At 42.1% G+C, this 15,798-nt stretch overlaps 1 protein-coding gene across 2 annotated transcripts; it reads right to left on the reverse strand.

Moving 5' to 3' along the window:
- Positions 1 to 481: 481 nt before the first annotated feature.
- rorcb (RAR-related orphan receptor C b) lies at positions 482 to 14,294 on the reverse strand. Of its 2 annotated transcripts, none has more exons than XM_061838501.1 (10): positions 13,846 to 14,294; positions 8,316 to 8,401; positions 8,090 to 8,231; positions 6,485 to 7,018; positions 4,775 to 4,896; positions 4,477 to 4,609; positions 3,908 to 4,015; positions 1,214 to 1,324; positions 854 to 963; positions 482 to 767 (listed from the first exon to the last, which is right to left on the reverse strand). In XM_061838501.1, the coding sequence occupies exons 1-10, from the start codon at positions 13,850 to 13,852 to the stop codon at positions 606 to 608; spliced, it is 1,515 nt and encodes a 504-aa protein (XP_061694485.1). In that variant the 5' UTR covers positions 13,853 to 14,294; the 3' UTR covers positions 482 to 605. The 2 variants fall into 2 exon arrangements, with proteins under 2 accessions (XP_061694485.1, XP_061694486.1); XM_061838502.1 differs by lacking the exon at positions 13,846 to 14,294 and adding an exon at positions 9,591 to 9,780.
- Between the last annotated feature and the right edge of the window lie 1,504 nt (positions 14,295 to 15,798).

Here is a 15,798-nt window from a genome sequence, read left to right on the forward strand (position 1 = left end):
CCGAACACAGGCAAAATGTCAGGGTCTAGAAGGTGAAGATGTTTTTTGTTTGTTTGTTTGTTTTTTTTTTAAAAATAACGTGATCTTGGTCCCTAACTGTCAGTACATAAATAGGGTGGCTTTGTATGAATACGCACGAATACCGTAGCGAAAGATTAATATTGAATGAAATCCCATTTTTGTGACCATGTATAAAACTGTCTTAAGTGCGACAGGGTTATACATTCACCGTTGAGTCCTTGCTTGTGCACCGGTGCTTGTCGATGAGGTACATTCATTACTTTTTGGGCGATCCCCGGCGGAGCTGACGTTGAACAAGTTCTTCGAACTTGCGTCGTTCCTCATGCATCTGCTTGTTGGTGCTGCTACAATACGCAGAGGAGCATGAGTGTGCATGGTCTGTAGTGTAAGGTGCCTTTGCCTGCTCGGAAAGTGGAGGACTACTTTGGAATCGCGGGAGACGGAGCATTTTAAAGTCTTTTAACTGCTGGTTGTTGAACGTCAACATATATATCCGACTCTGTCTCTCATTTTCACTTCCCCTAAATGCACTCCCTCCATCTCTCTGTCAGTCAGTCAGTCTTTGTGTCGGTCAGTCTGTCTGTCTAGCTGTGGGTGGAATCGGGCAGGGACATGTCAGTTCCAAACACCTCCCGATACAGTGGAGGAAAACTGTATGCGGTCTCTGGGTGGACCAGACGGAAAAACTCCAGTTTATCAATGTGGAGGTGACAAATGGACTTCATGACCGGTAGTTTGGACAGCATCTGTGGAGAATTAAAGGCATACGGTGAGCATTTTTCTGGATTTATCAAGGATGTGGTCATGAAGTGTCATGGCCGCGTCCTTTTACCTTGTCCAGTTTCTCCTCAGACGCACTCTTATGAAGACTGTGCTGCAGAGCCAGGTAAACCTTTTCCTGAAGCTTTTGAACCTTTTGGCCATCCATTAGCCAGGGCCGATCTGGCAAAATCACCATAATTCCACATGAGGTAAAGGGATGATTATAGATATTTTTTTGCTGAGTAAGTGTTCACAAAGCCAGTTAGTAAGTTTGTTGAATAGTACTCCACCGCAGATAACTGTGAGTAGCGAAAAACCACAAGTAATTGTCGCTCCCCACAAAATATTTATAATGGCCTATATTCCACACACAGACACTCCTAGGCTAAAGAAATGGTTTTACACGAATGGCATATAAAGATATAATCACCAGGCGAGAGAAGGACAGCTGCACTGAAGAGAGCCATCTCTTCATCAGACAGCTGGAGGCGACAGAGTCCTTTGGCCAGTTCAAACACCGCATTCACCAGGTCATCGCAACCTGAATAAACACATGATGGAAATCAATGCATTACTAAAGGCTGCATCAAAGGGTTAAATTAAGTGTTGAAGGAAGCCTCCGCTGTACAATCACAATAATAACTTCTATAATCTATTGGTTTATGAATATGGTTAAGTAAAACAGCAGTACTGTACAATAATGTCTGACATCTCAGGAGATGAGAACTACTGCTTATTGACGTAAGAATGACGTACACCATATTCCATTTTTTTTCCTCGCTCGCAATCCAGTTATGCTCCTTTTTTTTTTTAACTGGAGGAGGCAGTGTTGAGTCACTTTTTAGCTGGTCTCAATTCTTCATGACCCCGATATGCTGAAAGGCCTTGTTTGAACGTTTGCAAATTGAAGATAATTTATTTGTGACGGTTTTTCTTTCGGCTAAACTCCTGCCACTAGTACCTGTGAGCTAACTATTGATTTGGTTTTGTGTTTAGAATCTCTGGTACATATTTAAACCTGAAACCTCTTTAGCACGTTTCTGTGTAAACAATTCTACTGAAGATTACTGGTACTATCCTTAATACTGCTTCATGTGTATTAAATGTTTGCATTTGCTACTATTGTATCCAACTAAGTGTTTTCAACTCTGTCAAAGAATACAAGTACAATCCCAATTCCAATTAAATTGGGACATTGTGTTAAACAAATACAAAAAATGATTTGCAAATCACATTCAACCTATACTTAATTGAATACACGGGAAAGAAAAATATTTATTGTTCAAACTGATGAACATTTTGTTATTGGCAAATTATCACTCAGTTTGAATTTTATGGCTGCAACACAGTCCAAAAAAGGGTGAAAAAGTTGAGGAGTGGTCATCAAACACCTGTTTGGATCATCCCACAGGTGAACTACCTAATTGGGAACATGTTGGTGCCATGATTGGGTATAAAAGGAGCTTTCTTTAAATGCTGAGTCATTCACAAGAAAAGATGGTGCAAGGTTCACCTCTTTGAGAACAAATGCGTCAGAAAACAGTTGAACCCTTTAAGGACAATGTTCCCCAATGTACAATTGCAAGGAATTTAGGGATTTCATCATCTTCGGTCCATAAGACCATCAATAGAACAAACACTGAATGCCCAGGGCAGTATCAAAAACCAACAACAATGTGGAAAGGATATCACCACATAGGCTCATTAACACCTCAGAACACCAATGTCACAAAATACAGTTTGGCACGACATCTATAATTGCAACTTAAAACTCTACTATGCAAAGCAAAAGCCATTTACCACTGATTATCAACACCCATTAAAGCCTCCGGCTTCTCAGGGCCTGAGCTTATCTAAGATAGACTGATGAAAAGGGGATAACTGTTCTGTGGTCCAACGAGTCCAGATTTGAAACCGCTTTTGGAAATTGTGAATGTTGTGCCCTCCAGGCCAAAGAGGAAAAGAACCATCTGAACTGTTATGGACACAAAGTTCTAAAGCCAGCATCTGTGTTGGTGCCAATGGCATGTGTAACCTGCACATCTGTGAATGCACCATCACCGGTGAACGGTACGTAAAGGTTTTGGACAAACATATGCTGCCATCCAGGAAATGTTTTTTCATGGATGCCCCTGCTTAATAATCAAGACAATGCCAAAACACATTCTGCACAAATTACAACAGCGTGGCTTTGTAGTAAAAGAGTGCAGGTACGAGACTGGCCTGCCTGCAGTCCAGACCTGAAAATGTGTGGCGCATGATGAAGCGAAAAAATACAACAACAGAGACCCGAGAAGCAAGAATCGGAAAGAATTCAACAATTACTGTCCTCAGTTCCCACACTTTAATTGAGTGTTGTTCAAAGAAAAAGGGAATGTAACACAGTGGTAAACATGACTACCATTTCTGGAACGTGTTGCAGCCGGAAAATTCCAAGTTAATGATTATTTGCTACAAACAATAAAGTTTATCAGTTTGCTAATTAAATATCTTGTCATTGTAGTGTATTCAATTAATTAAAGGTTGAACATGATTTGAAAATCCTTGTATTCTGTTTTTGTTTAACATAGTGTACCAACTTCATTGGAATTGTATTTATCCATCTATCCATCCATCCATTTTCAGAGCCGCTTATCCTCATGAGGCTCACGGAGTGTTGGAGCCTATCCCAGCTGTTATCTTAGGCGGCGGGGTACACCTTGGACGGGTTGCCAGCCAATCGCAGGGCACATGGAGACAGACAACAGTCGCACTCAGAATCACACCTATGGGCAATTTAGAGTCTCCAACTAAGGCATGTTTATGGGATGTGTGAGGAAACTGGAGTGCCTGGAGAAAACCCAGACAGCCACGGGGAGCATATGCAAACTCCACACAGCCAGAGCCATGATTTGAACCCCAGTCCTCAGATCTGTGAGGCCAATGCTGTAACCAGTTGCGCCACCGTCCCGCCCTGGTTGTATTTATGTTAAATTAAAAGCTAAAAAGTAGACTGAAAACGGCAATTGCATGTGCTGTTTGCTTGTCAGCTTTTCAAAATAACACAACTAAGAATGGGATACAGCAGATGTGTTAATTGGAATGTTTTGGAGTGTTTGTCATGGCATTCCCATGTGATGCTCACCAAGTGCCTTGAAGAAATGAGGCGAGGCAAATTTTCCATTGAAGAAAATGGTGCTGTTGTTGACGTTAAAAGCCCGGCACATGCGGATCAGCAGGACCTCCAGGCATCCTGAAAGGGTAGCCATAGGGGCAAAGATATGGAGAAATACACCAGGAGGGAGAAGGAAGTGGGGGTTCACACAGGGTCCGAAAATACTCCAACATGAACACACAGACAAATGTAAATTTTGATTCAGATTAATGTACATCACATGACAATTTGAACCATTGAAACATATATTCACAAATGTATGTTTTATAAAGTTCAAATATTAAGAGACAATAAAGATACAAATACATTTCCCCCCCCCACATATAGTAAATATACATAAAATGAGTTACAAAATTTCCAGAATAATGGTTTTCTCCCCATTGTTCAAAGAAATGGGGCAAAAAAGAAGGAAGAGAAGGTTGGAGACAAAAAAAAAAAACAAGAAGGAACTCGAGTTAGCAAGTTTCATATTCATGTTTACTTTGGTAACTCTGTGACCTATGATATCTAATTATACTCACTATGGACTGTACACTGACCTGCTTTCAGCAAAATAATCTGGTCATTCTGGCAAAGATCCATAAAGCCAGCTATCCGTTTGGCAAACTCCACCACATACTGGATTGCATTGGTTATGTGGTGTGCGCACTGTTGCCACATCCACTCAGCTGACTAATAGACGGAAAAAATGGACACGTTAAAAATCACTTGATCCTTCAAATGTACCTTTTTGAACATCACATTGAACATTTAAACTCAAGCGCTTTGTCTGACTAGTCTGCCACTGAGCTTTTATTTTGAAAATACACACGGAATATTAGGAGGGATCATATGTACCTTGTTCTGAAAAGAACGCGTTTCCTCAGGTGTGTATTGTACCCAAGTGAATCTTTTCATGTCCTCTGCACTGTACTGACATGTCTCCAAGTGAGATTTCAAAATACACTGGGTGATTCGCTCTGCAAGACAAAAAGCATATAAATATATTCAACACTGAAGGGATTTGAATGGAAGGCAGGTTTCGCTTTTGTGAACAGGATTTTGTTTACTTATCCACAGATCGTGGTAGTGTGACTTTGCGTCATTGGCTACTAATCAACTTTGTCTATATAATTTTTTGTAATCTTTCAATTGTTGTTTTTCTCAGCAACCCATTATAAGTTGTTAGTGTGTACCCAAGTACACTTTAGGTAGGCTTTACACCACATCTGTCAAACTCAAGGCCCGGGGGCCAGATTCGGCCCACCACGTGAGTTTATGTGGCCCGCGAAGCCAAATCTAGAGTGTCAATTTCGATTATTCTTGTAAAAATTTGTACAAAGATTTCAAATTGTCATGCATCAAAAATGATAAAGTTGAGATATTCCAAGCATTTTTGTGTTACCAAACATGAATAGTTGAAAAACACATTACCCTTGATTTCTGATTCAAAAAGTAGATCATAAATTGATGATGTAAATACGATGAGACGATTAAATATTTGTATGGTTTCACAGTCATGATGGCCCTCTGAGGGAAACCGGAACCACAATGTGGCCCGCGAGAAAAATGAGTTTGACACCCCTGCTTTCCACGATTAGGACTTTTGGGAGCCAGTTTAAAAAACAATAACCAATCACAAGATTCAGCGATGAGTGTATTCAAACGACCTGTTCATTTACTGTATATACTTGTGCACTTCATTGATACAAAATATATATATTCACACTTAATAATTTATGTTTGGGCGCCACGGTGGAGCAGCTGTCGATAGAGCGTTGGCCTCAGAGTTCTGAGGACCAGAGTTCAAATCCTACCCCCGCCTGTGTGGACTTTGCATGTTCTCCCCCCGGGCCTGTGGGGGTTTTCTTCGGGCACTCCGGTTTCCTCTAACATCCCAAAAACATCCAACATTAATTGGGGACTCTAAATTGTTGCTAGGTGTGATTGTGGGTGCCACTGGTTGTTTGTGTCTTTGTGCCCTGGCAACCAGTTCCTGCCCGATGACAGCTGGTTTTTGCTCCAGCACTCCCACGACCCTTGTGGGGATAAGCAACTCGGAAAATGGATGGACAATACTGTTGGTACCTTGTAGGAAAAACGTCCAATGGTCATGGACCATAACTCGAAACTGACAAAAGTACAGTGGACCGCCATTAATTGGAAGGGGTTGGGACCAAACCCAACTGCAGAATAGCAATTTCCATGAAATAATTGACCCTTCCCTAAAAATGATTATAATTGCCTATACGATATTAACATATGAAACGGTTACCATAATTTTTGACCTGGCCAAAAGAATTTTATAATTAGTGTTCGCTGGTGTTACGTACCTTACACCCCCGTAAATAACGAAAATCTGCAAATAATGAATGAAGTATTAATATACCCGTTTATGATATGTACCATATTTTTGCAACCATAAGATGCACTGAAGTCTTAATTTTTTTCCAAAATGGACCCAAAAAAATTTGGAGAGCAAAACCTATGAATATGCAGGGCTGCGAACGGTGAACCAGTCTGAAGCTATTTCAGTGAGCGTTGCGGTGATGTGGCGTGACTACTCACCAAGTTCTGTTACCGAGCAGTCATCAGGTAATGGATCCAGCAGTGCGTCTGTGTCTTCGAGCAGCGGATGCGAGTGAGAATGTGAGTGCAGAAGCTGGATGCCATTGCCATCTGAGCCATCCAACATTGTTTGCTGCGGAGAATTCTGATTGGACGGGGATGAGGAAGAAGACGAAGCGGATGATGAGTTGGAGGTGTTTCCCGTGCTGGTCCCTCCACTGCCTCCCAGTAGCTCCAGGCTGCAGTACTCGCTGGCCTCCTCCGGGGTCAGTGGTAGGTCGAATAGGTCAGGAAGTGCTGCAATGTCATCGAGGTCGCTGAGCGTGGAGCTGGAGCCCCCGGTGCTGTAGGAACGGCTCAGACCTTCCTCGCCATCCTCACCGCTAGCCCCACATGCACCGTCCTCTCGAGGTAAGGACAGAGCAGTGGAGCCCAAATCTACCGAGTCCACACACTCCTGAGATTTCTGATGCTTCTGCACTTCAGCATAGAGACTGTCCCGCTGCTTTTTGGACATACGGCCAAACTTCACCGCTGTTGACAGAAAATGTCATTCGTCAACTGGAATCCAGATATTTACTTCCACTGACATATACGCTTGTCAACTCCATTTTTCAAACGTGCAACTGTGGAAAACGCCCAGCTCGCCTCTGGGATTCAACTTTGTAAGCCACTGTAATGGCTAACAGATCCCCGTAGATGGCTGCATTGGATCATTTTGGATTTAAGATCAGTGGAGCTTTTGAGTTGAACATAAAGATTAGGGGATGAATCTCAGCATGTCACTTCAATCATGAGGGAGAGAAATTCCAAAATGTTGGAAGTCAGACAAATTTACGCAGCTCACACTCGAACGGAGTATATACATGCGTGGTATGAACAGAGTACGTCACAGTAGGTGGGAGTGTGTGTATCTCGAAAGTGAGACAAATTGTCCTAGTTATGAGAGTGAATGCCATGTTAAAAAGCCGCTGACATTTTATGTCTGTAAATAAAACTTTAGCTTGCTATCAAAAACCCTATTGGTTTCGTTTTTGTTATTTTGTGGTTTGAGGTGATCTAAAAGTAAAAACTTTCTACCAAAGTCACTATTCTGCTTGACTTGTTTCTTTTCACAATAATTATTTTCTCCACCCCTTTCAAACAAAACTATTGGTGGAACAAAATTGTGTCCCACTGCTGATTACGAAAGAATTGAAAGAGGTTGAAACCAACTTTTTTTTTGTTTTTTGACTAGGACTCCATCTGCCACCTTGACCTCTAAGTAGTACTGTATGTTCCGTGCTTGATATCCAGTTTACTCTATGACAGTCTACATACAGTATTAGTTTTCTCTCTGTGGTCCAAAAAAGAGTCGGACGCAAGTTTCGAGGCATCTCCCAACAGCTGAAGTAGAACCTTAACACTGAGGGCTTCAAATTCTCATGGTATCGCCTTCAATTTAGAGGAATGCGGGACTTGGCTCCGTAGCAGAAGCTACTCAACTTCCCTTATATAAGTTTCGACACAGCTCACAATTGTGATACAGTTTGATATACGCCACAGAAGGTAATCATGATAAGATTATAGGAAGTGTGTCAACGGAGTATGCTCTGTTGTGTTTACCATCTCGGCTCATGCCCAAAGCCAAACACTTCTGTAGACGGCAGTGCTGGCAACGGTTGCGGTTCGTTCTGTCGATCAAACAGTTCCTCTGGCGGGAGCAAGAGTACATGGCATTGTTTTGTTGGCTGCGACGGAAGAACCCCTAAAAGACATGCACACTCAGTTGACATTTTCATAGTTTGAGATATGATGTGTTTCTTCAAGCATGTCCTGTTTTCATCCGTACCTTGCAGCCTTCGCAGGTGATGACCCCATAGTGGATCCCCGAGGACTTGTCCCCGCAGATTTTACAAGGGATGACCTCAATTTGAGCTGCAGGACCAAAACCAAAGTTGACCAGGTCAGAACAAGATTCTCTTGCATTCAGAAAATAAAACTGTACTTCACACAAGGTCAGAATTGGTCCCAATAATGAAAAACATTAACTCAAACCCCAAAACACACCTTAACTTGGCTTCTATGCTCGCATACTACCGGAGTGAGAGAGGGATATTAATGTTCAAGATATTTCCCCAAAATTTTTTATTAGAAGATACTCTGAAACACATCTACAATATTTTAAGCAGATTTCCATGTAACCAATGGCTTCAAAAGTGCTTGCTCTGGTTTTTATTAAATCAACTTTTTAAATAACACTTTTGTGTTTAGTTTTAACAGCAAGTGTTTTATGCACACAGATAAGCTGCTTTTCTATTGTTTTATGATAGCATTTGTGAACTTTGCCCACCTCTGAGCTCATTTTATCTGTACAGTGCTGTCTTACTCTCTTCTGTTATAAATCCTGAGCAAAATAATATGCTTTGTGTGTACTGTTGACCTAGAAACGGCGAGCTGCAGCCTTATCTTTTCGGAGTTAGGCAGTTGTAATTCCCTGTATCCTGAATTAAAAGGTCAAACTTCACCGCCAACTAATATCAAGTACAAAATGTTTTTAACAAACTTTGGAATTCTGCATTCTTTTTTTATAGGGATGAACTAGTACTGTCTGAGACCTCGTCTAAAAGAAACGTTTATTGGGGTATGATTAGTGATAAAATGTACATTATTTGATCACTGGAATAAAAATACGACGACTTGGAAATGGAAACCAACACAAATCTAAAGAGCTGGAAAAGGGTGTCTTGTGAAGAATGGAACTTTAAAGTTTCAAAAATTTGGGCACAGGCCAACAGGATTCGAGAAGCCAACCTGCCTTCAACTGCGTTTGTCTGTGCGCTGCATGAGGCCCCCGTGAAGGAACAGATTGCACAAACAGATAAGGGATCACATGACTGCTGCACACTGAGATGAACAAAGAGTTCTGTCTTGTTCCTGGCAAAGCAGCAATATCATAAGATAATGTTGCTTAGCCTGTTATTGAAATCTTATAGTTCTAAAATCCTCAGACTGATCCACATTTATTGGCTATTGTTTGGTAATTCACTTGTATGTGATCATTCGACTTCACCAAGAGCAAAAGCACAACTTTCCTCCACATACACGCACTCGATTGTCTGCTCACCTCTAAAGCAGTAGACTAAAATATTGTACTCCAACTGATCAGGGCAGCTGCAGGCATGTAATGGAAAAAAAATATCTGCCACCCCCTCCGTCCGTTTCAGCGAGGCTCTCCTCTCCCTCCCGCACCCATCTCTCGATTATATAACTCTCATCTGTGAGCATTCCTCACAACTCTCATTGAGCCGGCTCACTCTAGCAACGTCGACGGACCCGCCCTCGCCGTATTCGCTCTGTGCTACTGGCCGGGCGGCGTCGGCAGCTCGCTCAGTATTGGCTGAGTCAGCCGTCGGTCGGCCGCTGTAGCCTGTCAGCCCATGTGGACATTCTGTCCCACTGACACACTTTCCCACTGCAAGGGAAGGGAGGAGGGAAGGAGGCACATCACAGCACTCCACAGACCAATTTTAAGGTGGAGCTCAACAAAGCTCTCGCTTCCATGAAAAATATTTTCCTTATGGCCTGGAGTTTGAATAATTGATTTGAAAAATGCTGTTGCATAACAGTAAAACCAACCACTCCAAGTAATAACAATGACACTAGAAAAACTGCTTTCACCAGTAATGTCTTGGAAGACACAAGCAATAAACAGATCGTGTTTTACTACTGACGTACACACATTTAACGAGCATGTTACTGCACATACTACTGTACAGTTAAACTAGGAACTTGATTGTCAGCCATTTGGTTTCCCAGCCCTCTCCTCTGTCTTTGACCGAGAGCTCCGGTACAGCCACGTCTATTCTTGTCCACTGCGAAGAGCCAGAAATACAGTACAGTGGCTCACCCAGCCAACCATATTCAATGCATGTCTCTAAAGCTCTAGACCAAAGATGGTATTACAATATATAAACCTACAATGTGAGCATGTTGCTTATTGTTAAGCTGGAAAGAAAAGAAAAGCAAGGCCACATTGTAAATTAAAGAAGAAAAGGAATGTTGACATCCTTTTTTTTTCATCACTGTAAAGGCAGAGGAAACTCGATGTTACACTAGGTTACGTTGACTTTAGAACCTCAATATCAGTTGACCTATCTGACCTTTTGTTCTGAAGAGAACTGCCGCACTCCAACCGATCAATACAAGCCAACCTTTTTCACTAACATGATGCATGAAGGCACATGCAGCGTTCAATATTTGTCATACACCAACAGTGACTCCGTCACAAACTCTATGAGGGAAAGAATGGTGATTTTCCACATGGCGGCTGGTTTAGCTGTAGAGGAGAGAACCCAGAACAAGCTTATTAATAACAGTTAGGCCGCTGTAAAAAATCTGACCTTGTTGTCATTGGTTGAAAAGAACAGACAATTAGTTTTAGAGTTGGGAAGAGTGAAGCACTGAAATGCATAAATCTATTCATCCAACATTTTCTTCTTGGTATCTAAGGTGGAAAAAACGGCCTATCAATTGCACAAGAGTCACTGGGTTAGTGTGTCAGAAATATGCCTGAGAGTGAAAAATGAATTTCGACCGTTCACATCCTCCCCCTTGCTGGCACGGTCACAAGTGTGCCAACAAACGTCATACTTGCACAACCAGTTTTGAGACAGTTTTTATTTGGGCGTCATAATATTTTGAGCAGGGCTCGATGCCCTTTGGCAACCCTTTATAAAAGTCAGTGCTCTGTATTTTTTTTAATTACCTCATTTAAAACCAAATAACCTTCATATCACTGCGCAATGTGTGGTAATCATCTGTCAATTCATGCATACACTTTGAGAACAAATGAGCCAAATATACATTGTTGTGACTTGTTGATGACCCTGTGATGTTTTATTATAGAGGTTTAAGAAATTCAGATTGCATCATGTCTCGCAGTGGAGTGCAGGATGATGGCGTGGCACATGCATATCGCAACACTGTGCTACTGTGTATAGAGAATTTGAATGCATTCAAATTAAGGAGCTCTAATAAAAAACACAAGTGAAAGAAGGTGAGGTTAGAACAGAGCAAATCATTTCAAAAGCCTCCTCCCTCTCATGTGATATTGTGCCATTTTTGTGAGTAATCAATACACACTGTAATTCTAAATGACGTCAGAATGTCAAATATGGAATCAACTATTTCACCGTAATTGTGATGTATCAGATATCTACAACTTCAAACGAGGATGTCAAGATCAAATGACTAATTCCGGTTTGTTTTACATTTAGATGTCCTGCATTCTCATTCACCCCCCACAACCCCCCCCCCCCCGTACGGGTCTGAGCCCTTCCACAACCGTCAAAAACAATTAACTTGCATGCCCCTAAAACTATTTAGATTCGACAATATTACATAATCATTTAAACCGTAACGATACCTCAAACTGAAACAGTTGACTGTATTATTTAAATATCCATACATCTATTTTCCAAGCTGCTTATCCTCAAAAGGGTTGCAGGAGTGCTGGATCTTATCCCAGCTAAATACGGGCAAAAGGCAGATTACACCCTGAACTGGTCACCAGTTAGTCACAGGGGACGTATCGACATCATCACTGTGCGGGAATCGATCCCACGGTCCCTGCACTAAAGCCAGGGCACGGGTGTGCACCACTACATCATCAGTGACCTTATAAATTTGAATATAAAACACAAATTATCTTTGCAAATAAATTCCTTAGAGGATTTGATTTACAAAAAAGGTTTTGGATGTGCTCACTTACAGTATATTCATATATGGTGAAGACCTTCCATACCCTCCACTAACAACCCAGACTAAACTTGGTTCCACACCAACTGTCTAAGTTGAGATGTCTCAGGACTTCAACGCACGTCTTTGACACCACTCCCTATTTAACCAGGGCTTTGGGACCATTGTTTGGCTTTTAGTGGGTTTCGGAACGTGCACTGAAATACGTGAGGTTTGTTTCTTCTCTGACCAGCAGGGGATAAGTTTCATAGGTGAAAAAAACAACGAATAAATACATTCATGATGAGCGAAATGTGAATATGAAGGGACTTACTGTACTCTGCTGTCCTGTGGAAACTCTCATTGTTGCACTGGGCATTTGTAAATGTGAATGCAATACATTTAGGTAATTATCAATATTTTAAATTTTTCATTAAAACATGGCTACTCCTACATAAATACTACACCTGCCTTAATTAATTATCTATCTATCTATCTATCTATCTATCTATCTATCTATCTATCTATCTATCTATCTATCTATCTATCTATCTATCTATCTATCTATCTATCTATCTATCTATCTATCTATCTGTCAAATATTCAGTGGCTGTTACAGACAAATTGAACGCACACATTATGAATAACGTGCTGCAGTCTTCTCGGGATGGCTGCTCAAGTTCAAGTTCATTCAGCACTGGCGGTTAGTCAGGAGTCAAGTGCAAGTGCAAGGGCAAGTGTCAGTATGGCTTTTTTTTTTTTTTTTTTAACTGCACATGGCCTGCAGGCAGTCAGGCGGGCGCTTCCCTCTGCAGCGCCCCCCTCCCTCCGCTGCGCATGCTGTGTAACGTTGGGTGACATAACTAGGTCAGTGGAACAGCCAGGTCCCTCTCCCTCTGTGCAGTCACACGGCTCGCCATGCTGGCAAGGCCGTGCCACTTCAACAACAGCATAACCGAGCTGATAAAAATGGCATGATAGGTGACTCAACATATTTTCTAAAACGATAATTATCTAAAAATGATTTGTTTTTAATACACGCAGCCGTTCTGTTGCTCATAACTAAAAATTTGATTTACTCGGGTAAATAATGAAATATGCAGGATTCCATTTGATGCTTCCATGGTTTGAAGTATAGAAATACAAACGTCTCGATTACATAATTGTAGTTTTGGTTAACAACAAGCTCGTCTCACGCCCCTCCCCTTTCCGTATTGCATAACACGAACATGGATCTCTAACCCGAATGTACATTTGGTCGCCCAGGTGACAGAGATGTCATAATTCACTCGCTGACAGGTTTGGTGCTTTATTAAAAACACATTTCCACCTAGTTAATTGATCAAGTAATGTGCCAGTATTGAAAATTCGCAACACAATTCATGATTTTCATTCATTTATTGTAGACTGACCCAAACCCGCTGCAATTAAATTTTAAAGTAAGAAGTGAACTGGAGTCTTCAGTCGTAATCCAGTCATGGGGTTGGGGGGGATTAATGCGCATTATAGGAGCAAAACAGGCGCACACCAGAGGGTCTATGCGCGCACATGTGTCAGACAACCTTTCCAATGCGCTCCTTGCTGGCGGTGGAAACGCGCCACTAAGTTACGCACACGACACGATTTAAGTTGAAGCCACTCACCTCTCATTTTGACGTCTGCTTCTTGTTAAGAGAAGGAAGCGTGGCTACATTTGGGTGCGCTGCAGGTGACTGGCAGGAAGAATCGGCTGTGTAAATAATAATGTCTCTTCTTCCCGACCGCAGACTGGATCCGCGAGGGGAAAAGGCAAGAGTGGGGCGGAGTGGGGAGGAAAAAACACCTCCAAGTGTCGTCTATCGTTCGGTGAAGTCCGAGCGAATTAAAAGAGTGGAGAAAGTCTCTTTGGATTGCATTGCATCCTAAACGCCCTTGCGACCGGCGTAGCGATTCGGCCAGAATCCTCCTCACGGTGCGCACGGTGGTCCACACAGTCAGCGCCTTCCTCTCACTCTACCCTGCTAACCTACTTTCTCCAAGCGTGGACTCTCTCACATGATCTCACCGCCACAACCTCCTCGAGCGGCAGTAAGCGACGGGGGCGCGCGCGCGCGCACGCGGGGACGAGCTTAAGGTGGCAGTGGAGTGGAAGGGAGGAGGGGCGGGCGCGCGCACGGCATCCCGTCACGTCCACTCTCAGACCTTATTAGATAAGGCTACTGTACGCCGTGCTGTTATTTAAGAATTAATCATCCTTGTGTTATGAGGGCTTTGTTTGCACAAGTAGCTCGAATTCGTGTTGTCATGTGGAGCACTGGTTACATGGGCCATAATCAAAGTAACCAAACGTTTTACTCCAGTGTACTGTTAGTTTAGAATGATATGAGTGGGATAAAAATAAAGAGCACAACTGCAAATACTTGCTTGAGTAATATTAAGTAGGCAGCACGGTGGCGCAGCTGGTAAAGCCAGGGCCTCATAGTTCTGAGGACCCTGGTTCAATCCTGGCCCCGCCTGTGTGGAGTTTGCATGTTCTACCCGTGGGTTTCTTCCCCTATCCCAAAAACATGTAACATTAATTGGACACTCTGAATTGCCCCTAAGTCTGATTGTGACTGTGGCTGTTTGTCTCTATGTGCCCTGCAATTGGCTGGCATCCAGTTCAGGGTGTACCCCGCCTGTTGAAGGCTGGGATAGGCTCCAGCACTCCCCGTGACCCTGGTGAGGAGAAGCGGCAAAAGAAAATGGATGGATGGATAATATTCAGTGAGTAAGTGGTTACTGTACTTGTGTTTTACTTTCTTATCTGTTGAGGGTGGCATGCATGGTGCAGACTAGCAAAGCCCCCTCACAGTTCAGAGGTCGTTGGCACATAACTGGGTTCCATCCTTCCTGTTTGGAGTTTGCATGTACTCCCTGACTGGCCTGCTGTCAGCATAACAAAACAAAGCAAAATCAAATCCACTCCCAAAAATACAATACAAACAAAAATACATACAATCACTTATACAAAAGGATATATTAGCATATATACATAATACAAAACATGATAGCAAATGTTGTGCTTTTAAAAGATTTTGTTTACTTGATTTTAACACTACACTTGACTTACACCTATCTCAAAAAGTATAACTTGGGGATACTTTTATTCACACAAAAAAAGACTATCAGTAAGACAATCAAGACAATTTGGATCTGTGCTCCTTTTTACTGAATGTGTTGCCATGGTATCGAGATGGGACTCAGTATCAGCAGAATCCATCAAATAAATTGATTCAGAATTTGGTACAAAAAGATGTAATCGGGACGTCACTAGTTATTAATGCAAATAAGCACCCCATCCCTTCATATTAATGAACGATATGGTGGCTGTGTTGTCATTTACTGACACTTTTTATTTAAGAGTTATATTTTTCAACGTGGGTTTTTGCTTTGACCATTTTCATGAAAGAAGTCATCATCTTGTGCTTCACAAAAACATTTGTTTGTCAATTTCCTCCCACATTCTAAATGTGTCTACGGTGGCTTTAATAATCAACTAATTGTTCTCAATCACCCACGTGGCATACATTGTGGTGGTGTAACTTTAAGACTGTTGAGTACTACAGCTCCAAAGA

This window comes from Syngnathoides biaculeatus, chromosome 13, assembly GCF_019802595.1.
Source record: "Syngnathoides biaculeatus isolate LvHL_M chromosome 13, ASM1980259v1, whole genome shotgun sequence".
Lineage (NCBI taxonomy): Eukaryota > Metazoa > Chordata > Actinopteri > Syngnathiformes > Syngnathidae > Syngnathoides > Syngnathoides biaculeatus.